The sequence below is a fragment of the Rhinocladiella mackenziei genome (genome assembly GCF_000835555.1).
Source record: "Rhinocladiella mackenziei CBS 650.93 unplaced genomic scaffold supercont1.5, whole genome shotgun sequence".
In the NCBI taxonomy this organism is placed as follows: domain Eukaryota; kingdom Fungi; phylum Ascomycota; class Eurotiomycetes; order Chaetothyriales; family Herpotrichiellaceae; genus Rhinocladiella; species Rhinocladiella mackenziei.
The window spans coordinates 2686774-2708810 of NW_013550600.1; the positions used below are offsets into that span (position 1 = coordinate 2686774).

The 22037-nt window shown below is 50.7% G+C and overlaps 9 protein-coding genes across 9 annotated transcripts; 5 read left to right on the top strand and 4 right to left on the bottom strand.

The window, feature by feature from the left end:
- Positions 1 to 63: 63 nt before the first annotated feature.
- Positions 64 to 2930, top strand: Z518_07455 (uncharacterized protein; the record flags this gene model as incomplete). Its single annotated transcript, XM_013415584.1, has 3 exons — positions 64 to 393; positions 440 to 2593; positions 2646 to 2930. 3 exons carry the CDS (start codon positions 64 to 66, stop codon positions 2928 to 2930), a joined length of 2769 nt encoding a protein of 922 aa, XP_013271038.1.
- A 697-nt stretch (positions 2931 to 3627) lies between these two features.
- Z518_07456 (uncharacterized protein) lies at positions 3628 to 4527 on the bottom strand (the record flags this gene model as incomplete). The annotated part of the gene is made up of 2 exons (XM_013415585.1): positions 3628 to 4196; positions 4263 to 4527. The coding sequence occupies 2 exons, from the start codon at positions 4525 to 4527 to the stop codon at positions 3628 to 3630; spliced, it is 834 nt and encodes a 277-aa protein (XP_013271039.1).
- Positions 4528 to 5362: 835 nt separating this feature from the next.
- Z518_07457 (uncharacterized protein) lies at positions 5363 to 7882 on the bottom strand (the record flags this gene model as incomplete). Its single annotated transcript, XM_013415586.1, has 1 exon — positions 5363 to 7882. One exon carries the CDS (start codon positions 7880 to 7882, stop codon positions 5363 to 5365), a length of 2520 nt encoding a protein of 839 aa, XP_013271040.1.
- A 237-nt stretch (positions 7883 to 8119) lies between these two features.
- Z518_07458 (uncharacterized protein) lies at positions 8120 to 9634 on the top strand (the record flags this gene model as incomplete). The annotated part of the gene is made up of 1 exon (XM_013415587.1): positions 8120 to 9634. The coding sequence occupies one exon, from the start codon at positions 8120 to 8122 to the stop codon at positions 9632 to 9634; it is 1515 nt and encodes a 504-aa protein (XP_013271041.1).
- Positions 9635 to 9821: 187 nt separating this feature from the next.
- Z518_07459 (uncharacterized protein) lies at positions 9822 to 10226 on the bottom strand (the record flags this gene model as incomplete). The annotated part of the gene is made up of 1 exon (XM_013415588.1): positions 9822 to 10226. One exon carries the CDS (start codon positions 10224 to 10226, stop codon positions 9822 to 9824), a length of 405 nt encoding a protein of 134 aa, XP_013271042.1.
- A 601-nt stretch (positions 10227 to 10827) lies between these two features.
- On the top strand, positions 10828 to 13222 carry Z518_07460 (uncharacterized protein; the record flags this gene model as incomplete). The annotated part of the gene is made up of 3 exons (XM_013415589.1): positions 10828 to 10982; positions 11040 to 12878; positions 12925 to 13222. The coding sequence occupies 3 exons, from the start codon at positions 10828 to 10830 to the stop codon at positions 13220 to 13222; spliced, it is 2292 nt and encodes a 763-aa protein (XP_013271043.1).
- Positions 13223 to 14327: 1105 nt separating this feature from the next.
- Positions 14328 to 15974, bottom strand: Z518_07461 (glycerol kinase; the record flags this gene model as incomplete). Its single annotated transcript, XM_013415590.1, has 3 exons — positions 14328 to 15322; positions 15375 to 15781; positions 15838 to 15974. 3 exons carry the CDS (start codon positions 15972 to 15974, stop codon positions 14328 to 14330), a joined length of 1539 nt encoding a protein of 512 aa, XP_013271044.1.
- Positions 15975 to 17290: 1316 nt separating this feature from the next.
- Z518_07462 (uncharacterized protein) lies at positions 17291 to 18468 on the top strand (the record flags this gene model as incomplete). Its single annotated transcript, XM_013415591.1, has 3 exons — positions 17291 to 17646; positions 17702 to 18242; positions 18298 to 18468. The coding sequence occupies 3 exons, from the start codon at positions 17291 to 17293 to the stop codon at positions 18466 to 18468; spliced, it is 1068 nt and encodes a 355-aa protein (XP_013271045.1).
- Positions 18469 to 19872: 1404 nt separating this feature from the next.
- On the top strand, positions 19873 to 22022 carry Z518_07463 (uncharacterized protein; the record flags this gene model as incomplete). The annotated part of the gene is made up of 2 exons (XM_013415592.1): positions 19873 to 21121; positions 21178 to 22022. The coding sequence occupies 2 exons, from the start codon at positions 19873 to 19875 to the stop codon at positions 22020 to 22022; spliced, it is 2094 nt and encodes a 697-aa protein (XP_013271046.1).
- Between the last annotated feature and the right edge of the window lie 15 nt (positions 22023 to 22037).

Genomic DNA, 22037 nt, shown 5'->3' on the forward strand with positions numbered 1-22037 from the left:
ATCCTCCCCTTTTCAAATGAATAGCCTACTCTGATCACATAGTGATCCAAAATTTTTCATAAGATGCCGAAAGTCATCGGCCATACTGCTCCCTGGCTTTCTCGACCCGCCCCGGGCGCAAAGATATTTTCTGATCCAGCGCCTCAATCACCCGCCTCCTCTTCGAAACGTTCTTCCTACGTTGGTTCGCCTCCGTCAAATGATTACCAGGGGCCCAGAAGACTTGTTGCGAGCAGAGGGACCGAAATATTCGCCGTCGTCGGGAACAAGATCAGATGGGCGGATCTCGCCACGGTCAGAGATGAATGGGAAGAGAACAAACCATGCGGTAGCAATCGCTTCGGTCTTTCACGAGGGGGAGAGTCCGATTCGGCGGAAAAGAATGTCTACCGAGTACGTCCGCGGCACCTCGACGTGGGGATATCACTGACCAAGACAGACTCTCGATGTGTCGATTTACTATCAAATCCGCCAGATCGTTGTATCTCCCTCGGGAACGTTTCTGGCCATCTGTACGGAGCATACAGTGCACATAGCAGTCCTACCACCACCATCCCGGCTCAGAGATCATGACCGCTCCCCACTGAAGCTCAAGACATACCATCTTGGTCCTACCATCCATGTCATTCCTGAGTCTCCTCTCGCGTCTGTGCTCTGGCATCCGTTGGCCTCTGCTACTCCGTCCACGGATTGCATTGTTACTGTCACGACAGAGGCAGCCGTGCGAGTATGGGAACTAGACCGCTCCAACAAATGGTCGTTCGAGCGTCCGGCACTCGCCATTGATCTTCGGAAGCTGGCCGACGGTGTGTCATGCGACCAAGATTTTGAACCGTCGGGATTTGGAAAGACCCGGGGATTTTCAGTCGATGATTTTGACATGGAAGTGTCTTCTGCATGCTTTGGAGGCCGAGGAAGAGACGAAGAAGATGCGTGGGCGAGCATGACGCTTTGGACGGCAATGAGACATGGAGACATCTACGCTCTGTGTCCATTGCTGCCATCCACGTGGAAACCCACGTCGACAACGATTCCTTCTCTCTCCACCACTGCCGTGTCTTGTATGGCTTCGATTGCTGAAGAGGAAGCAGACCTGGACGAACGACGAGCGGTTGACCAGCAATATGAATGGGTTCAAGAGATCGATAATGACGAGCCACTGCTTCTAGAATCAACGGATACCCTTGGAGAGTTTGAGGCTCGACTGAGGCCTCAGAACCCCAGTGCCATTCCTCGCCTTCAAGGACCGTTTGCGATTCAGCCCGACGATGACGAGCGTGATATTGAGATTTCTGACATTCACGTATTCCCTCTAATGCTCAACGAAGAAGACTTAATGGCTGAAGAAGATGAATATGACGACTTCAGCTTCGCCATGTTTCCTGGTGTTCCTTTCACGACCATTTGTGTGGCAACCACCGAAAACGAGCTTTGGTTCGCAATTGATCTCGATGGAGTCTCAGGACAATGGCTTCCCAAGAAGGGCAAAAGCGCGTTCGGCGTTCCGTCTTCTGACCCAAAGCAATTGACCTGGATCGAGACATTTTCTCTTGACGACCCGACGACAAATTCAGCAACCAATTGGCCCGTCTTCACTGGAGATATTGTGCACAGTTATAGCCTGTTTTTCAGCACCCCAAAGCAGGTTTACTCTTTCTCTCTCAACGACTGGATTAGCCGATTAGCAGCTGAGTTGACAGGAACGGAACCAATTGATCCTGGCTTAAAGACCCGTTTGGAAACTACCTGTCAGAGCCAAGCCTGTCTGAGCAACAAACTTCTCGAAGTGGGCGAACCGACAGAGATCCTCTCCGCTCCTACCGTCGTGGACGATATGTCGGTGGGATATTTCATCTTGACCACGACTCCCTCCTCAGCCTATTCTGTCTTCTTTGACCAGGGCCACCTCCAAGCATCTACGATTGCACCGTCGTCACCAGAGCTGACCTCTGCATCCCCTAGCCGTATTGCCCGAATACCAGCGCAAGAGGACCCCAGTAATCTCGAGACCCTTCCCACTAGATCACCATATGTCCCGTCCAAGATCTTTTATGCCAACCATCTCTATCCCCTCGAACATATGCGTCAACGTCTCCCACCCAATCTCAAGAGAGCGATCATCGAGCGGCCTATGCGCCTGAGTCCGGCAATGCTGGAAATCATGACATTTGCTCATCGTACCATTAGCGTTCAGTCGTCAGAACTGGAAAAAGCTGCAGCAGAGCTCTTCCGACGTTGCGAGCGTTTGAGAGAAGAGCTCCGCGATCAAGTCAAGCAGATGAGCGAATTGGCTCAGCGTTTACAACATATCCAATCGAGTGGCGAGGATGATGAGGATGGCGATGTCAAAGAGAAGATGTCCCAGGAGACGAGGATCAGGCATGCCCAAGAGCGCCAGGCGAAGTTGGTAGCGCGATATGAAGCATTAAGGCGAAAAGTCGGACGTGTGGGATCAGCCAAGAGGGAACTGAGTTCCAAAGAGATGGCTTGGATCGAAGAGATAGGGTTCTTGGGCAAGAATGTCGGAGTTAGTGACGTGCAAGGCGCAGAGCCGAGTGAACCAAATGCAAATCTGGGTAAGAGGTTCGAGACGGTACGTTTCCCTTCCGTTTTCGCCATATGTTTCTCCGTCCTAATGGATGCAGGTGGAACAACTGGCACGTGACTTGGTCGACGAAAGCCGCCGTCTTGAGAAACAACAGCAACAAACCAGGATTGAGCGCGGCGAGTCGACGTTGTCCTCATCCACAATGTCTGCCTCCATGTCCAGTTCGATGTCAGCATCTAAAACTAGTGCCTCTTCGCCCTTCGGCGTTTCCAGCCGTCTTCAGAAAGAACGAATCGCCGACGTCATGGCTATGGTCGAGCGCGAGGGCGCTGTCATTGACGCAGCCATGAAGCGGCTCGAGCGGCTGAGTGTCGAGTATTAGATGTATTTGTCCTGTGGCCTTGGTGTGGAGGCGGAAATGCTGAAGTGCATTGGTTGACGGGCGATGAGCGTCTGGTACGAGCATTGTCAGAGTCCAAAGCAAAGGTGCTGGTGGAAAATTGTCAATTTCTGGGTGTAAGGTTCTCTGGCATCCGGCCTGGAACTTTCTCATACGCGAAGTAACGTGTTGCGGCACCTTTCATCGTTGCCACCATTTTTGACATTATATTTTCCGTTACTCTGCTATCCTGCTCCCATCCGATGCAGCGCAATGCAAATGCTATGACCACACCATACGCCAATCAACCTTGGCAAAGAACAAAACTGGGTGTCTACATACCAGATCTATAGGCGTTTTCAATTGCCGCTTCACGTTTTACATATACACAAATTAATCGGATCTCAATGAGAGCCAATCGCGAGACCGTATGTTTTGATCACATGCTGTATCTGACAGTATGTGACAGATAACTTCAATCCCGAAACACCGTGAGTGGTGGCCTTAACTAATAGCGGCAACAACTTGGATCAATACTATCGATTCTTTCTCCCCTTTTTCCAGCAAGAAAAGATTCTCTTCAACACGAATATACGTACTCCCCTCTTCAACGCGAAGATACCCCCAGCTCCAACTTCAACAAGGAGATTCTCTTTAACACGGGAACGAAATCCCATTTCCTCCGCCGACTCCTCTGTTCTTACTGGCCGTGGCCATGGCCATGGCCATAGATGCACTTTATGTCGTCGCATCGACTCTGTTTAGCCTTGTTGCAAAATCCTTGGCGCGCGAGAAGCCATAAAGCGTCAAATTCAGGGTCTGTCAGTGGGGGATGCGCGTGATTTCTCGAGCATCCCCTGCACTCGCCGCGCAGGAAAAGCCAGTGACAAAGATTGAGGCTTTTGATTCTCTTTAGTAAGTTCTCATCCACACTGAGGGGAATATCCACACGGTAACCCGACGAATTTACCACGCCAGATGCCAACTTGTCCATCTGCTGCGAAGGCACTTCAATCGTGAACTTCTTCGTATTTTGCCCTGGCCCGTTAATCGAATCCGGAGCCATAAAAACAGAGGGAAAACTTGTTGTCTTGAAATTCAGCTGTTTGAAGGCAGGAGCAACAAAATCGCCTTCAATTAATGTCACTCGCTCGAAGACGCACGAGTCTCCGACCAACTGTCCCAAAAATGGGGCATAACCCGCGTCATGGCAACAAGCCAATAAGATGTGCTTGCACTGTGGTGTATCGACATAAAACTTCAGACTTTCTGAAATAGCGCATATAAAGTTAGTCGGACCACGACACAGCAACGTACCATTAGCGTAAAACGCACCTCGTATCTTTTGATCCGCTCTTTCTCGACCCGGACCCACGTCAAGGAAGTCAAAAAAAGGCGATCTGCTGTTAAAGTCGGCAACAACCTTCCTGAAATGTCTCTCGTCACGAATCTTGCCATCTCTGATGAGCGTAGACGACACAGCGTCCAAACTAGCGAACGCCTTTACAACGATGTCGAGCTGATCTGAATTATCCATGATACTGCTCAAGTGTTCCCGTGTTGTCTTCCGCAACTCATCTGCCGCATACTCTCCGCCCATGTCAAGAAATGTAGTACGAAACTAGTTACCAAATTGTCCCGTTAGGTCAGAGTAACTCGGGACTCAAGAAAACCTCACCATGTATGAATCTGCATCTGCGTCGATAATGACAACTGCGAATGATCTTTTTTCCTTTGACAGAGTGAGTTACAGAACCACAGCATCAAAAAAAAAAAAAAAAAAAAAAAAAAATAATGGTACCATTGCTTTAATTTGGCCTTCCAGATTCCGAGTTTTCTGCTGCAGAGATCTCCGCATATTCTGCTCAGCCTGAAGGTCCATCTCGGTTTGCTGTAACTTGTCCACAACTTCTCTCAATTGAACCAAGACATCCTGGGTGTCATCAGAAAAGCTGAATCTCAAGGTTCGACCAGACTTCCCTTCGTTAACTTGTTGCGATCAACATCAAGCTCCCTGAACTGCTCAAACCGCTGGTCAAACTCAACCAGCACCTTCTCCATCTTTCCAATGGTAGAGATCCACCTGAGCACAAATCCACCTTATGCAGACTTTGTGTGATTCATATGGCCCAGAATACAAATTCTGTGGAGCCGTTTGTGAACGGGAACACAAACGTTGATGCTGAGAATGAGGGCATGATTCGTCGAAAACACCTCTAAAGCACGTGACGATGAGTTGCCGCTATTATCGGTTACTGCGGTGACTGTATCGTATCGTAAGATCTAAGATGTTACCGGAACCAAATGTGTGTGTGTCTTGGCTGGCGATTTCAAGGTGAAGCCGCAATTAAAAACGCCTGTTCGTCGTCACGGTCATTCCTTCAGATATCCCTTCCCTATCATGCAATATCTCCCTCTCCTAGTCCAATCCCGCCTCAGAACCTCACCTCCCTCGCCTCGCCCCTCCCTTTCTTAACATCAAACTCAATCCATCTGCCCATGCCGGTCCCGCGCGCCGCACGTCGACTATTTCCCAACTCATCGACCACCCTTCCTGGATTCATCACATGGCATCCCTCATATGTGATGGCAAATAATGGCATTTCCGAGTCCGCGAGCACCAACGCCGAGGGTAGCGGGTACAGGGACAGCGCAGCCGCGTGGTCCCAAAACACAGGTCTGATAGAATGTGCGAAGGGCGCTAAGTGAGATTGATCGAGAAGGGTTTTGATCAGTTTCCTCGCTGCTGGCGTCGTGTGGCTGGTAGGTTTCGTCGTGGCAGTCGTAGCGGATGGGAGGTGTGAGGTTGCCTCGTGGACCATTTTGTCAAGACATTCGGTAGTGTTGCTGTGATCGTCGAGCTCCATGCCGTCAGTGTTCGGGCATTCTGGCGCTGTGGGTCGCGTTCCCATCCGCTCGTCTCCACCGACATCGTCGCCTTCAGGTTTGGAAAAGGTGATGGCTTGTCTCCTGAACCGACTTGCGATATCATCTCGGAACAGGACGATCTCCTCCAATGGCCCAAACAGACTCAATCTCGCTGGGTTGGTAGCCCAGATCGCCTCTCCAGCGGGCACGTTCTTGTCGCCTCTTCTGCTCTCTGCGTTTGCCGTCACCATAGCTCTTCGAATCCTCGAGGTGAATAACTCTGGAACTCCCTGCCGAGGAAGTACACATGCGCCGCCAGCCGAGAATGAACTTGCCCATGGATCGTTGTCGCCCGGGACGAAGACAAATGTTATATTGGACAACAGAGAGGGGAACTCTGAAAGCACGGAGGCCAGAGCATCGAAATGTTCTTTATACTCCACGCTTCCACCACCTTTGGTAGAGCCAGCCATACAGGCTGCCGAGACAAAGTTCCCCATCATTACCATGGAAAGCGGGAGGTCAGAAGCATCCGGGCTGGAGTTGCTGTACGAGGATAGAATCGCACGGATAGCCTCAAGGGTCCGGGGGCTGTCGAGATTGCATTCTCCCAGTATGGCGATTTTGGTCCGTGGAGGCTGAGATTCCTCTTCGTCTATATCGTGCAGGGAGGCTGGTGGTCCAAAAAGACGTCTCCGAATTCGTCGCATTTGGGAGCCGACTGCCTTTTCACTTCCTACGCCCAGGAAGTCAATCCAGCCGAAACCGGCCCCAACGTTTGTACGCGCCTTTTCTGAGTCTTGCCCATCCGATAACCCGATGGTGAGTCCACGCCGTTCTGCAGGAGGCCCAGCCATGGTGTCGGCGAGGAAATGGCCTTTGATCTGGCCGCCCACACCTGCGGCCGGACCAAGATTCGAACTGTGAGAGCCATCTTCTTCATATATTCCCTCGACCAGGACAATCATTCCTGGACAGAACCATGCTCCATCCTCGGGGACCGGGCGGGTGGTTGATATATCAAGAACCACGCTCCCCGAAAGATCTGTCAAGGCAAGGTCACCTGCTGCTGAATGGACGAGCATGCCGAGGAGGAGATGGGGTGACCCTGATCGGCCCAGGAGGTTGGAAATGGGAGTAATTTTATATGCTTGTTGGAGAGTTGTTACACTGCTCCCGGAATGCATCAAGCTCGGTGGCCGTGTAGTAATTGAGAATGCCGGCGACTGAAAGGATTCGTTTCTCATTAGCCGCTGGTGGACTAGGTTGTATCGGTTCTTGAACATTGATATCTTGTGTTGGATAGGAGGAAGCAGGCTTGCGGATCCAGACATATGCTCCAGAGTTTTCTTGGACGTCGAGTATATGAGACGGGGCTGCTCAAATGCAGAAATCACCTTTAGGTATGAGCGCGCATCAAGTTGTATTTCTGCCGCATTATCCTCGCCCATGTCGCCATTTTCTTCCGCGTCGAGGCCTGGGACCCCTAGACTCGTCTGATGGTGGTCTCTGCTTGCTTCAGGCCGACTACTAAATGAGCCGGTCCGTGATCGGTTCGGACTCGCCACCGAGCCGTTACGGCGAGACAGCATCCCCGTGTCCAGTCGCCCGTCAAACATGCATGGTTCCAAAGTCTTGAGAATACGGGACAATTTCTTCTCCGGCCCATCTTCGACAATGAGCCCGCCTCCGTTCCTCTTCCATTGCTTTGCGATCTCATCAAGAACGCGTTCTGCAAGGCCCTCTTCCCGCCATCCGCTGCCACAAAATTTGCCAACAAACGTGGAGAGGAGGCCCAGTCCTGACGAGGTCAGGGTCAAGTTATGTTTCTTCGTGAGGGTTCTAAATGCAACGGGTCGAAGGGTCTGAGGTGGAAGGAGGATCGGTAGAACAGTAGGAACATTGTTCGTCGTAGTGTTCAGTGGCGGCGCAAATGCCTGTTTTATACCTGGTGGTCGACTAACAATTGGGTATGCCGGTGTGCCAAACCCCGGTGATGAAGACAGAAGTGGCTCTTTAGTGGATGGACCAGCGTCTGGTTTGAACACTTGAACTGCCTGTCGCGAAGTCGAAACCGGTTCTTCCATGGTCGCACTCAGTTCTACACAGCGGACAGAGATCAATTGAGACGGTAATGGATTGATGGCGCTCTGCGCGTCAACAAAAGTTTAAGCGAGACGCGTCGCACTTTTTACTCGGCTGCGATGACGCGGGCCTGGGCCAAGTCGCGACTTCACCACTCCCGCAAATCCATTCTCATGCCTCCCTCGACTTTTCTTGATCCCCGATCCTGACCTCGAAGAACGCTCGCGATAGTCATCATCATGTCCGCGACTACAGATGCACCCGCCCCTCCCCACACGAACGATACCTCCGGTCAATCGCCACCGGAAAGGCTAGCAGATCTCGTAGCCAAAGCAACCGCCGAATATACCGTTAAACACTACTCCGAAGCTGCGGAATTCTACTCGCAGGCAACTGAACTGCAGGCCGAGATTAACGGAGAAATGGCACTGGAAAACGCAGACCTGTTGTACTCGTACGGAAAGTGTCTATTCTTCCTGGCGCAACAAACGAGTTCAGTACTCGGCGGGACCGCGGCATCCGCTCAGCTGTCGACCAACAAAGAAAAGAAGGCGCCCAAGAAGCGGAAAACGAATGGCGCCGAATCCGGAGAGGCTTCCGCAGGCATGGCTACAATACCAGAGGATGCGATGCCAACCGTCGGTGATGTCGTTCCGGAGGAAGATGTGAAACCGCAAGAAAGAAGTTCAGGGAAGGCATTTTTCCAAATCACTGGTGATGATGAAAATTGGGATGGATCGGACAATGATGAGGAAGATCAAGATGGAGAAGCGGAAGACGCGGAAGACGAGGAAGACGATTTCGCAACAGCGTATGAACTCTTGGATCTGGCCCGAATTTTATATTTGAAGAAGTTGGACCAGACTCAGGAATCCGCATTAGAAGATTCCGACAAGGGAAAATACGTCGCATCGATCGACCTTACACCCGAAGTCAGAAACCTCAAGACCCGCGTCGCCGATATTTACGACCTACAAGCAGAAGTTTCGTTGGAAGGAGAGAAGTATTCGACCGCCGTGACGGACCTGAAAGCATGTCTTGCTTTGAAGGAAGAGCTCGAGCCTCCAGAGTCCAGTATTTTGGCCGAATGCCACTACAAGTTGAGTCTGGCCCTCGAATTTAGTGCCCAGACACAACAACGCGATGCGGATGGCAATCCTTTTGGCGAACTTCAAGTTGACTGGGACATTCGCAATGAAGCAGTCAGCCAACAGGAGAAAGCAATCGATAGCTGCAAGTTGCGCGTTTCCAAGGAAACAGCGGCACTAGATAAGATGGAGGCCGGCCCTCAAAAAGATAAGGCCATGGCACAAATTGAGGACGTCCAGGACATGATCAGCGAAATGGAAGTGCGATTGAAAGAACTCCGCGAACCGCCGGTCAGTGTGAAGGCCGAGACAGACAGTCAAATGATGAAGGATCAGATTTCAGGTATATTGGGCAGTATCATGGGCAGCAGTGCCACGGCGGAAGAAAGGAAGGAGAAACTCGCTCAGGTGTCAGAAACGGCCACTGATTTGACTGGATTGGTCAAAAGAAAGAAGCCAAAGAGCGCTCAAGTGAATGGTGGTGGTGAGAGCGGGATTGGCTCTGCTGCGTCGACACCCGCCCCTCTGCCGGTGGTTGCAGAAGGTTCGGGATCTGGGATGGCAAAGAGCAATGACAAGCGGAAAGTGGAGTCAATGGACGACCTCGAGGAGGTTGAGAGCCGCAAGAAGGCCAAAGTGGAAGATACGGAGGATTCGGGGCGTTAAGGTGTGCTATTAGGAGGGTATTGTGCTTCTCAGTTTGAGACGACGGCATAATAACAATGGGCAACGGACTAGATCTCGGTGCGAACGGGCCTGGTCATGAGACTATGGGTTGGGGGGTATGAGGTTGCGAACTTCAGAATGAATCGCGGAGGAACTGATGAACCACACTCGACATTCAAACTTGGACTTAATGATGTACAATAGCCATGGCCTCGACTTCATACAACAAATTGGGATCCGCCAACGCAGCAACCCCGAGCAACGTACTTGGTGGACGATGATCCCCGATGAATTTGAGATAGGCTTCTGCACGAGATGTGTCTTGAGGATCGAGATTGACGACAAAATGGGTAGTTTTGATGATATTGGCTGGAGTCGCTCCGACAGCAGCCAGACATCTTCCGAGATTGGCCAGTGCCACTTGAACTTGCCCCGCGAATGTCGACGGCACAGTTTTGGTCTCTGGTTCCATCCCGATTTGCCCAGCAATGGTGACCAGTGTGCTAGTCGGGGATATTTGGATGGTCTGGATATGGGAGTAGGTCGGTCGCGGAGGGTGGACGGTAGAAGGGTTGATAAGCTGGGAAGCCATGATTCTGAGACGATGGTGCCTTTCGCAACTGAGATGTGATTGTGCGTCTAACAGATTGCTCGTCGAAGCTTTGATCCTGGCGAAGAGGAAGATACAAACGTTCGTATACGGTATCTGGTTATGGCTGCGGCGATAATATATGACCGTCTGGCATCAAGCCGAGTGGTTCTGACAGGGAATGGAAATACTTTCTTCCGGGGGGGATCTGCCCTTTTTCCGACATTTAATTTTCCAGTTCTCCTGCATGCTCCATAGTCATCTTGGAGGGCACGCACCATGGGCGTGTTTCCCCGGTTCTTCTCCAGCTCTCCATGCTCAAGCAAGATGTTTACTCTTACCGGAGGCTCGGAACCAGACCCAGAATTGGGGCACCAACTCCCCGCCGGCGTCGCGAAGTGTGGGGTTTTCCAATGCTACCCATCCATCATCTGAATTTATTTCCAAAGTCATCTGGTGATCCTAGGTCTAGAGCTCGGTCTTCGGGTTTTTCATTTGCTTCCTCGTGCCTCTGACATTTTGTCTGTCGGAACTTTTACCAGTCTCCACCTCCTGTCCTACGGTTTGCGACGAGAATTCGAATGCGTTGCAGCAGTTATCTCAAATGACGACGTACAATGCAGGTCAGACTTCTCCTACCGATGCTTCCGAGGATAGGAATTCCTCCATCTCTGGTAGTGAGGTCGAAAATGACAATCCCGACAAACAGCCAGATAGAGGTAACGCCAGCAAGAAAAGAAAGAGGTCATTGAAAATATCGTAAGCTCGACATGCCAGCGTTTCGAAGAAAGACAAGTCATTGATCGAAACTGGCAGCTGCGAACTATGCAAGGCTCGAAAAGTAAAATGCGATCGAGTCGAGCCTGCCTGTGGTTGGTGTGCGCGCAACAACCGCGTATGTGTCTACAAAGAGCGGCAGAAGCCCGGTCTCCGCGTCGGCTATGGACGCGAACTCGAAGAAAAAATCAATCGCCTTGAGGCGCTCCTGCAAGTCATGGGTCGTCGACTTGAAGAGCACATTGCTGAACATGGCGACTTCTCCACTCACCGCCCAGGATCTGTGCAGATTGTTTCGCGGCCCGCCGCGTACTCTACATACCCTCAAAACGATCCGCGGCCTTCAAATGCTAGCATGTTCTCTCAAGACACCCCCGTCTCGGACAATAGATGGCCCGTCGCAAACGCCTACGAACGCATGCAATACCCTCGAGCACAAGATGCAATGTCTATTCGTTCCGTTGTTGACAATAGCAACCACGAGTTGATGTCTCAAAGCGACCGAGGCACGTCTGCCGCCTGGTATCCAACATCGACTCCCGGTCAGTCACTGCCCGATTCGGAACTGCCTCCGTACGATCTGTTGTACACCCTGGTCGACTTGTACTTTAAACACGTCAACCCATGGTCACCAATCTTAGATCGCAAGGCTACGTTTGATGCATTCTTTGGTTCTCAGACAATGGATGAAGCTGACCGCGTTCTCATGCACGCTGTTGTCGCCACCACTATGCGATTCTCCAAGGATCCTCGTCTGACTCCCGAATCAAGAAGTCGATTCCATGAGATTTCGAGACAAAAAATCATACTCTATGCCATGTCTCATCCTAATGTGAGGGCCCTTCAAGCTCTGGTTATTCTCGCCGTCGACGTTCTCGGAACCTCGAATGGTCAACAGGGTTGGAACTTGTTGGCGCTCACGGCGCGAAATATTGTCCAGCTAGGTCTGGACGTGGAGAAAAGCGCATATCTCGAGTCGACCGCATACCCATCTGCGACTTTACTTCAAGCATCACAACCGAAATCCTGGATCGAGAATGAAGAACGGCGACGGTTATGCTGGATGACATTTATTCTGGACCGGTACGCCACGGTGGCCACGGCCGACGCCTTTACCCTGGACGAAAGGGACATGGACAGATGCCTGCCTTGCCGGTATGATCTATTTTCCCGAAATGAACCGGTCGAAACACGATGGCGACGTCGGGGCGCCCAATCAGAAATGACGGTGAATACACCGGAAAACCTGGGGAGTTTTTCCTACCACTGTGAAGTCCTGGGTATTCTGAGTCGTATCCATCGATTCCTCCATCAACCTCTGGACATTACGCGACATTCCGATATTCAAAGATGGCGCGAGACTTATCGAGAATTAGACGGCGAATTGAACGACTGGCTACAAAATTTGCCTGGCGAATACGGCAAAATTTCTCAACTCTGTCATTCCGATCCTGGAAGTCGAATTTCGAATTGGATTATGCTTCACGCGGCCTTCGTGACTTCAGTCATTCGACTCCATTCATCGGCCGCATATCCCACCATCAAATCTCCAGTCTTCACTCCTTCGTATCATGCTATACAACGCTGTCTGGGCGCTGTGGAGAGCTTACGCGAAATAGCCCAGGATGTATTCAACACTGGGATGCTTGCTCTGCTCGGTCATCCATTTGCGTTTGCTTTATGGGTTTCTGCGCGCCTCCTTCTGGTTCATGCTGCCACCATGGAGTGCGAAGTGGACCCGAAAATCACCTTTTTCATCTCTACTCTGGAACAAATGGGCCAGCATTGGCAAGTGGCACGAGAATATGCTAGAATATTGAATGATGTCGTGCAAGAAGGGAGCAATGGGTCTGGAAGAACATTCACCGCGATGAGAAGGTCTGAAACTCCCCGAACCTGGGAATACCCAAGCTAACACGTACAGACGAGCTTACGAAGTAAACCTCCTTACGTCTCAGAGACCCCGATCAGTCCTTGAACCAGTCACCAATCACAACTCATCACAAAGTGAGCTGGAGTATCTCGAGATTTTCGACTTCTTCAACTATCCCCGATTAAATGCAATAGCCGGGAGTGGGTTTGACCCCTCTGTGACCATTGCACCGGTCACAAACCAGACATCAACGCAAGGCCAGCTATCACAGTCATATCGAGCCACGCCGACCTTTGCAATTCCCAATCCCGAGTCTGATTGGCTGATATTCAAGCCACCGTACGAGTAAGGGTCTTGTTGACAACAGGTCTCAACTCGGTTACTAAGGACTCTGATCTTTTAATATCTGTACGTCTATCGACCGAAGCACAATTATTCTCGCTCCCTTCTCTCGGGATAAACCACGGCAGCCTGTACCAACCCTGAGCGCTCGGTCGGAATGTCCAACACAAAATCTCATTCTTCCCTGCGTCAACTGGATATCGTATGGCTTGTTGGACTTCCAGAGAAGAAGAAGTTGGAATAGCCCCTTCCAGGAAAATTCAAGATGAGCTATCCAATAAAGTATGCAAGCCCTCTGCCTCAGAAAAAAAAAAAGTGCAGATGTGTACGGAACCCCTTCGATCCTCTCTCGACAACAATACCACCATGTTATCATCATCTTTTGGGGTAACATGGGGCAGTAGGGCGGAAGTCAATGCGCCTCTTAATAGCCTATAAGAGTCTTATTTGTTCGCAGGGCCAAGGAAGCAAGTCCATTCGGTACGCGACACCTGCGCACTTCCGCTTGCTCATGCCGATACTCACAGGACGAACCTGGTTCCTATATGCATTCATTGCACCACCTGACCAACAACCGAACGAGAAATATCTTCTTATACGACTAAGGGGTTCCCTCGACTCGAACCTCAACTAGGACCACTAACTCAACGCAGGTAGTTGGATTTCAAGTTCGAGTTTTGCTGGTTTTGCTGGTTGAGGATTCGAATTGCATGTGTCCACATTCTTTGTCAGTGCGAAGATGAGGCAGATGTGTTTGGTGCAAATCTGGCTGGGAGGATAATGCCAGATAGAGTGAGTGCTTCAGAGCACGGAAATCTCAGAGCCTCGTTCCGCCTCGTCAATTACCAGCCAACAGAGGACACGATGACACTCTTTCCCGTCCACTACTACGTTACGTGAATTTGCAAAGGCATGGATTCGAGTCATTTCTGGTGGAGATGCAGGCCATACTAGGAACACTTCTTTGGGGCATGCCGAGATTGAGAGGTATCTACTCATGATGGACACGCCCATTCTCACCAGACATATGGTCGTCGACAAAAGGAAATATTTTCGAACCCAACACGACACCAGCGCCGAGAAACCTCCGAACAGTCCCCGATATCAGTCAATCAGTTGGCCCATCCCTTGCTCATTTCTACAGCCTTTTCCCATCGGCTGAAACGCGACGCGCTTTCTTCTTTGCTGATAGCCGGCTTGAAGATTGTGCTCCCTTCAGTGTTGACGTCCCCAAGCTCTTCAATGCTCTCCCAGACACCCACAGCAAGTCCTGCTGCAATGGCAGCGCCCAGCGCCGTAGTCTCACGCATCGCCGGTCGCCTGACCGGAATGCCGATGAGATCGGATTGAGTCTGCATACAGAGATCCGAATTGCACATGCCACCGTCGACGGCCAATTCGCTGAGCTCGTGGCCGCTGTCCTTCTCCATGGCTACCAAGATGGCCTTGGTTTGGAAACATGTCGCTTCCAAGGTCGCGCGGGCAATGTGGCCCTGCTTCGTGTATGCGGTGATACCGAAAATGGTGCCACGAGCATCGTCAATCCAATACGGGGCAAAGAGACCGCTGAAGGCAGTGACGAAGGTGACACCACCGTTGTCTTCGACCGTCTCGGCCAATTGGCTGATCTTACTCGAGGACTCGATGAAGCCAAAGTTCTCCACCAGAAACTTGACGCTAGATCCTGCCACCGCAATACTACCTTCAAGGGCGTACATTGGCGTGCTGTTGCCACCGAAATCAAATGCGACAGTGGTCAGGAGACCGTGGGTGGAAATAATCGGCTTATTTCCAATATTGTAAAGGATGAAACTGCCTGTTCCATACGTGTTCTTTCCGAGACCCGGTGTGAAGCCCTTCTGGCCTACAAGGGCCGCGGATTGATCTCCCAAACAACCAGTGATCGGAACGCCTTTCAAGATGGTCGAGGCTAGCGAGCCATACGCAGAAGAGTCGGAAGAGTGAACGATTTGGGGAAGATAAATTTTCGTGGTGTCAATTCGAAAAAAGTCGAGCAGGGATTCATCATAATTCAGTGTCTTGAGGTTCATGAACATGGTTCGGGATGCGTTGGAGGGATCGGAGACGAAGATATTTCGTTTGGGGCCTGTTATATTTGTCATGTTGGGGATCCTCTGAGGTCATCGAGATCTTCTTACCTCCATTCAACTTGTACACGAGCCAAGTGTCTATGGTCCCAAAGGCGAGAACTCCCTTGTCGTGTGCTTCATTGACCTGTGGTACATTCTCAAGTAGCCAAAGGAGCTTGCCCACTGATGGATAGGTAGAAAGAGGTATCCCGCAGATGTCAGTGAGCTTGTCAGCCCCAAGACGTTGCTTCAGCTTTCGGACCAAGGCTTGGGTACGGGTGTCGGTCCAGACAATTGCGTTGTACAGTGGCTCTCCGGTTTCCTTGTTCCAAACCACGGTAGTCTCACGTTGATTGGTGATACCAACTGCCTTGATGGTATTTACGTTGTGACCTTGGGTTTCAAATTGCTTGACCGCGCCATCAATGCACTTTTCGACTGACGATACGATCTCAAGAGGATCATGTTCATGCCAGCTAAGTGGGTCCCCAAGTTAGTAGGTGATCTTTTACATGGTGAGGAGTAAACTCACCCAGGCTGAGGGTAAATCTGCTTGAACTCGAGTTGATGGGAAGCCACAGGTTCGCCTTGCTTGTTGAAGATCAAGAATCGTGAACTTGTGGTTCCCTGGTCAATTGAACCAACAAAGACCTCTTGCATACTACCCATTTTTTTTTTTTTTCTTGGTTTCGAATCCTGATGGAAAAATGATAGGAGATACGATAGGGAAGAGACTGGAGAAGGAGTTGGGAGGCCTGGAGAAAATTCTGGGGAGGGGTATGACGTGGTATATAAGATCGCGGGGGGAGGAACGAAGCATGCGCCTGTGTACCAAGCGAGGCACGCGGTTGTGTGGCCGTCCCTCACATTCTTGTAGCATTGGAAGCAGCTTGGGTCCATTGTGGAGTGTTACACCGAGTCATGCTTCCAAGCCCGAGTTCCAGCTCGTGAATGAGCTCGGTATCCAATGTGATGTTTGCCCGAACCTGGAGAAGAAGCATCATTCCAAACTCCACGAGAGTATCCACAGCCCTCACGTGTGGCATAGCATGGAGATGGCGGGGCGGACGGAGAAAAAGATCAGGGGCAAGCACATGGCGGGCCAGGCGGACACCAGGACGCAATGGTTTTGGAAGCGAGAGAGGTAGCATTTCACTGGCTTGAGGAGCTCCTGTCCAGACTTCGAGTTCAACAGGGCAAAAGATTCTTGCTTTTGCGGGGGAGAAGAACAGGTCGGGGCTGCAGGGCCGAGATGCAGAACCGGAGGAATATTGTGGAGAGCGAAACAACCTTAGAATGACCTTAAAATGACCTTAAATATGCCTAGTTTATGCTTAAAATGACCGGCTGCCAAGATACTCCCCGCTGTTGTCGGAAAATTTATTTTTCCTTCTTGGCATTTCGTCAGCTTGCGTCGGAACTTCGGCTCGGCACCAACTCGGCCCTCCCCAGCCTCTATCAGGGTGACATCCGTGGTCCACACAGTCTAAACTCGTGATATTGCAAACCTGACGGTGCACCTCCACTTCAAGCTCTAGAATTCCAGCCGCCGCTGACACAATTCAGATATCAAACACGGACTGTCTCGAAACACTCCTTTTTTTTGGGCGTTGATGCACCTCGGTCACGGTCTCCGACCTATAACATGGGAGAAAATATGGCCTTGTGTGCCCTCGCAATTCCAATCCCGAAATGCACTACCTTTCTCCGGCCGCGTGTTTTAATGCACGGCTAAGTGCGGACACCAGGGGTCCACGACCCGTATTTTCATTCCAGAATCCATACAGACTCGTAACGGCGATACCCTCCTATCAAGGCTGGTCACACAACAAAGAAGTATCAACCGTGGTGGCGGAGGAATGGAGTTGTCTGAACACTCCCGTCTATATAATTTTGACCCCTTTCCCCCATGGGCATCCATCACATTCCTCCATCCCCACAAACTCCAGCATTTCTTTCACTCTCTTGCCACCCGCGCCTCTCTCATGTCTCTTACGTCCTCTTCATCTGTATCTGTGGAGAAACAAACGGTCCCAATGGCTAAAGTTACCCACGACGAACACCTCCATGCCCCTCAAGAGCAGAGACTACGAACCTCTGTCCACGATGTTCCGGCCTTCGCCGAGCATGGTCCTTTGGTAGACCACAAGATTCCTCAGAGCGATGTGGTTCAGCAAGAGCCGGACTTGGCCTGGAGTCGAATCCGCCATTTCCTCAGAGAACCCCTTTCGGAATTCTTTGGTGTCTTTATCTTGATCCTGTTCGGCGACGGTGTTGTTGCCCAAGTGGTTCTCAGCGGCGGTACCAAGGGTGATTATCAGTCAATTTCATGGGGCTGGGGGTGAGTTTCGGTTATTGCCCCACCACCACTTAGAAATATATTAATAGCTGGCTAGCCTTGGTGTCATGCTCGGTGTATACGCAAGTGGCATCTCAGGTGCACATCTCAACCCAGCTGTGACTTTCGCCAACTGCGTCTTCCGCCGATTCCCTTGGAGAAAATTCCCGGCCTATATGCTTGCCCAGGTTCTGGGTGCTATGACCGCCGCCGCCGTGGTTTACGCCAACTACAAGTCCGCCATCGATGTTTTCGAGGGAGGAGCAAACATCCGCACCGTAGGTGGCGAAACCTCTTCGGCGGGCATCTTTTGCACGTACCCGGCGGAATTTATGACCAAGACTGGTCAATTCTTCTCAGAGTTCATTGCCAGTGCTATTTTGATGTTCTTGATTTACGCTTTGAAAGACGATGGAAACATTGGAGCGGGCAATTTGACCCCACTTGCTCTCTTCTTCGTCATATTCGGAATTGGTGCATGCTTTGGCTGGGAAACCGGCTATGCTATTAACCTTGCTCGAGATTTTGGCCCTCGTCTCGTCTCTTACATGATCGGATACGGCCATGAGGTTTGGTCTGCAGGTGGCTACTATTTTTGGGTAAGGTTTCTGCCGAATCCTCCATCAGCTTTCTGAGATTAATTTTTCTTTACAGGTTCCTATGGTTGCTCCTTTCTGTGGCTGCACATTTGGAGGCTGGCTCTATGACATGTTCCTCTTTACCGGCGAGAGCCCTATCAACACGCCTTACATGGGGTTGCAACGTTTCTTGCAGCCTAAACGGTCGGTCTGGTCAAACACCTACACGGCAGATAATCAGGTGTAATTTATATATTTGGTCTGTGTGGTGGAAAATTTTTCATACAAGAAGCGAAGGCGTTGTAAAGAACTTACTCCCCAGCTGGTAGATAATTTGACGCAGATTTCACACGTCAATCTCTAGACAGAGGATGATAACGGCGGGCCCGGTAATCCCGAAACAAGTCCAGCGAACGGACGGAGTTCAAGCATAGATGAAGAGGGCAGATAGATGAATATGAATGACAACAATTTTCATCTTGACTTGGGCGTTTTCCTACAAATCTTCTCCCTGTCCCAAGATTCCACCGTCTCCTCGACTCTCATATTTCTTCTTTTTCTCGCAAACTAGACCGAGGTCAAGAAATAGTCGACTGAGATTCTGGCATTCACGGAGGATGTCCACTAAGGGAGCAGTTCTGATAAGGAAGACAAGACTGGAACGAGAAGTCCCCGCTTATCCATGAAATGGTGGTTTGGCAAGTCGAAAAGCTGTGTGAGTGCTGATACTCTAGGGACCGAAGCAGCGAACGGTCATCATCGAATATTCACGGAATAGGAGTCCGACATATTATGCTGTCCATTCCCGTTCTTGTCTGCCGAAGCTATCATAAGACGCAGGTACATTATCTTCTACAGAGAGCTGATTGTTCCTTTGGCAGTCATTAGGTTCCCTACTTTGGCACAACTCCCTTCAACTGATTCCAGCAGTCTGGGCCCACATGATCCCTGTCTTTCGGTCTTCAAGGAAACAGGAACGTTCATGTGAACGTCTCACCCTGAGTGGGCTCAGGAATGTTCTGCGACCGATATCAGGCCACAGAACACTCTCCTGTCGGGTACTTGCGAGTCCGCACAAGGTACAAATGGTTCACGTGTTATCTGGGACGTTACCGCAACTTGAATGATACGACAAATGTTCCTCTGATACTGATTCTGTACCTGGACCCATTACAATGCGACTCTACGAGAGTGTCTGGCTCCAACTAGTGGATGACTGACGGCTGTCAGCTCTCAGAACGGAAAAATCTCCGTTGTTGAAAACGTCCGTCGGCGTATCTCTACCGAGCACAGCGACGCCACATTTCTCGGATAAGAGACACCGAGATGCATGCTCTTAATCTCTTCCCGTTCTCCCCAACCTGAAAACGCGGGAGCGCCAGATTCCAGCCGACCCGGGGACAAAGGAGCTCAGACTCTATGAGACCCAGACCCAGCGACCCTCAAAGCTCGGCCATGAATATGGCCCGAATGACCTCAATGGCAAACCCTTTGCTATGTTGTTATGCGAGAGACGTTTACAATACATTCAAATGTCCGAGCTTCAAGCCTTGATGATCTTCAATTTTCTCTCTATATTACTTGAAAGTGTTTCATCGGCTTCTGGTGGCCTCTTCTTTGGACTTGTCCTTCCGTGAAACATTGTTTCGTCATGGCTTCACGATTTTCTCCTCGACGGCTTCTCAAGCCTTTAGCATACGGCACTGGACTGGCCGTGGCAGGGACAACTGTCATGTACATTGCCTATAGACCTCGAAATGTCCCAGGTGCAGAATCACTGGCTCCGAAACCACCTAGAAGAGACGAAAACGGTGTTATAATCCCACCGAGATTTCCCTACATTAAAACGAGAGCCGAACAAATCGCCGACCTTAGGAAATCATCATCTGGGTCCTCTTCCGAAATATACGATCTTCTCATTATTGGCGGCGGAGCTACAGGCACGGGTATAGCTCTTGATGCAGCTACACGAGGTTTAAGAGTTGCCGTCGTGGAAAGAGACGATTTCAGCAGTGGAACAAGCAGCAAATCCACCAAACTTGTTCACGGTGGAGTACGATATCTGGAAAAGGCCGTGTGGAATTTGGATTATAGCCAGTATCAATTGGTGAAAGAGGCGTTGAAAGAGAGAAAATCCTTCTTGTACACGGCACCCCATTTGTCGTCATGGTTACCGATTATGTTGCCTCTGCAAAAATGGTGGCAAGCGCCCTATTTTTGGGCCGGAACCAAGTTTTACGATCTTCTCGCTGGATCAGAAGGCATTGAGAGTTCATACTTCCTCCCGAGAAGTAAAGCTCTCGAAGCATTTCCTATGCTCAAGAAAGAAAACTTAGTCGGCGCCTTGGTATACTATGACGGGCAGCACAACGACTCCCGAATGAACGTTTCCCTGGCAATGACTGCCACTCTGTATGGCGCCACGGTAGTCAACCATCTCGAAGTGACTGGTCTGGAGAAAGACGCGAATGGCAAACTTTCTGGTGCTCGAGTACGCGACCTTATTGCCCCCAAGGATGGAAAACCCAGCGAAGAAGTCTCGATCAAAGCAAAAGGTATTATCAATGCAACAGGCCCGTTTGCCGATTCGATTCAACAAATGGACAACCCGGGTGTGAAGGACATTGTTGCGCCGAGTCTGGGAGTTCACGTTGTTCTCCCTGGTTATCTTAGCCCCCAGAATATGGGTTTGATTGATCCGTCGACATCCGATGGCAGAGTGATTTTCTTTCTCCCATGGCAAGGAAGTACCATTGCTGGTACGACCGACACTCCGTGCGCTATTTCACCGAATCCAATTGCAGGTGAAAAAGATATCGAGTGGATTTTGAACGAAATCCGCACATATTTGACTCCGGACATTAATGTACAACGATCGGATATCCTTGCAGCGTGGTCAGGTAGGTTTTCCACCCATCTCATCCAAGGAATGGAGACTGATATCAAGGCTATATAGGTGTCCGTCCCCTGGTGCGCGATCCCCATTCCAAGAATACCGAGTCTCTTGTCCGCAGCCATCTCGTAACCGTCTCTGATTCTGGACTGTTGACCTGTGCCGGTGGGAAATGGACTACTTACCGACAGATGGCCGAGGAAGCAGTCGACAAAGCGATTGAAGTCTTTCAATTACGGCCGAAGCCCGTCAGCTACGTTCCCGACATTTCCGGTGTCAACGGTACTGATCCGACGGTCAATCTACTCAATGGCACGTGTCAAACTCACCACATCCGCCTTCTCGGAGCGCACGGATATTCGACAACCCTGTTTATCAATTTGATCCAGCATTTCGGCCTCGACGCCGACGTAGCGAAGCACCTCGCAACCGACTATGGCGACCGAGCGTGGGATGTTGCGGCATTAGCTTCTCCCACTGACAACCTCGAGCATTACCCACTTCGCGGCCAGCGCCTGTCTTCTCTGCATCCATTCATTGACGGTGAAGTACGATATGCCGTGCGCAGCGAGTATGCGCAAACCGCTGTCGACGTTCTCGCCCGACGAACGAGATTGAGCTTCTTGAATGTTCAAGCTGCCCTTCATGCTCTTCCGAAGGTGATTGACATCATGGCTGAGGAGCTGAATTGGAGCGAGAAAAGGAAAGAAGTTGAATGGAAAGACACTGTCGCTTTCCTTGCTAGCATGGGTCTCCCTAACGATATGCTCCAGATCACCCGCGAAGAGGTATTAGATGGAATGATGAGCTCGAGCAGTTTGGCGCCTACCAAGGGCTCTTCCAAGGCCGTGGTACCTCTGAAACCGTCATTGGGACCCGTTGGGCAGGCATATGGTTCGCTTCCTTGAAAACCCAAATAGTGC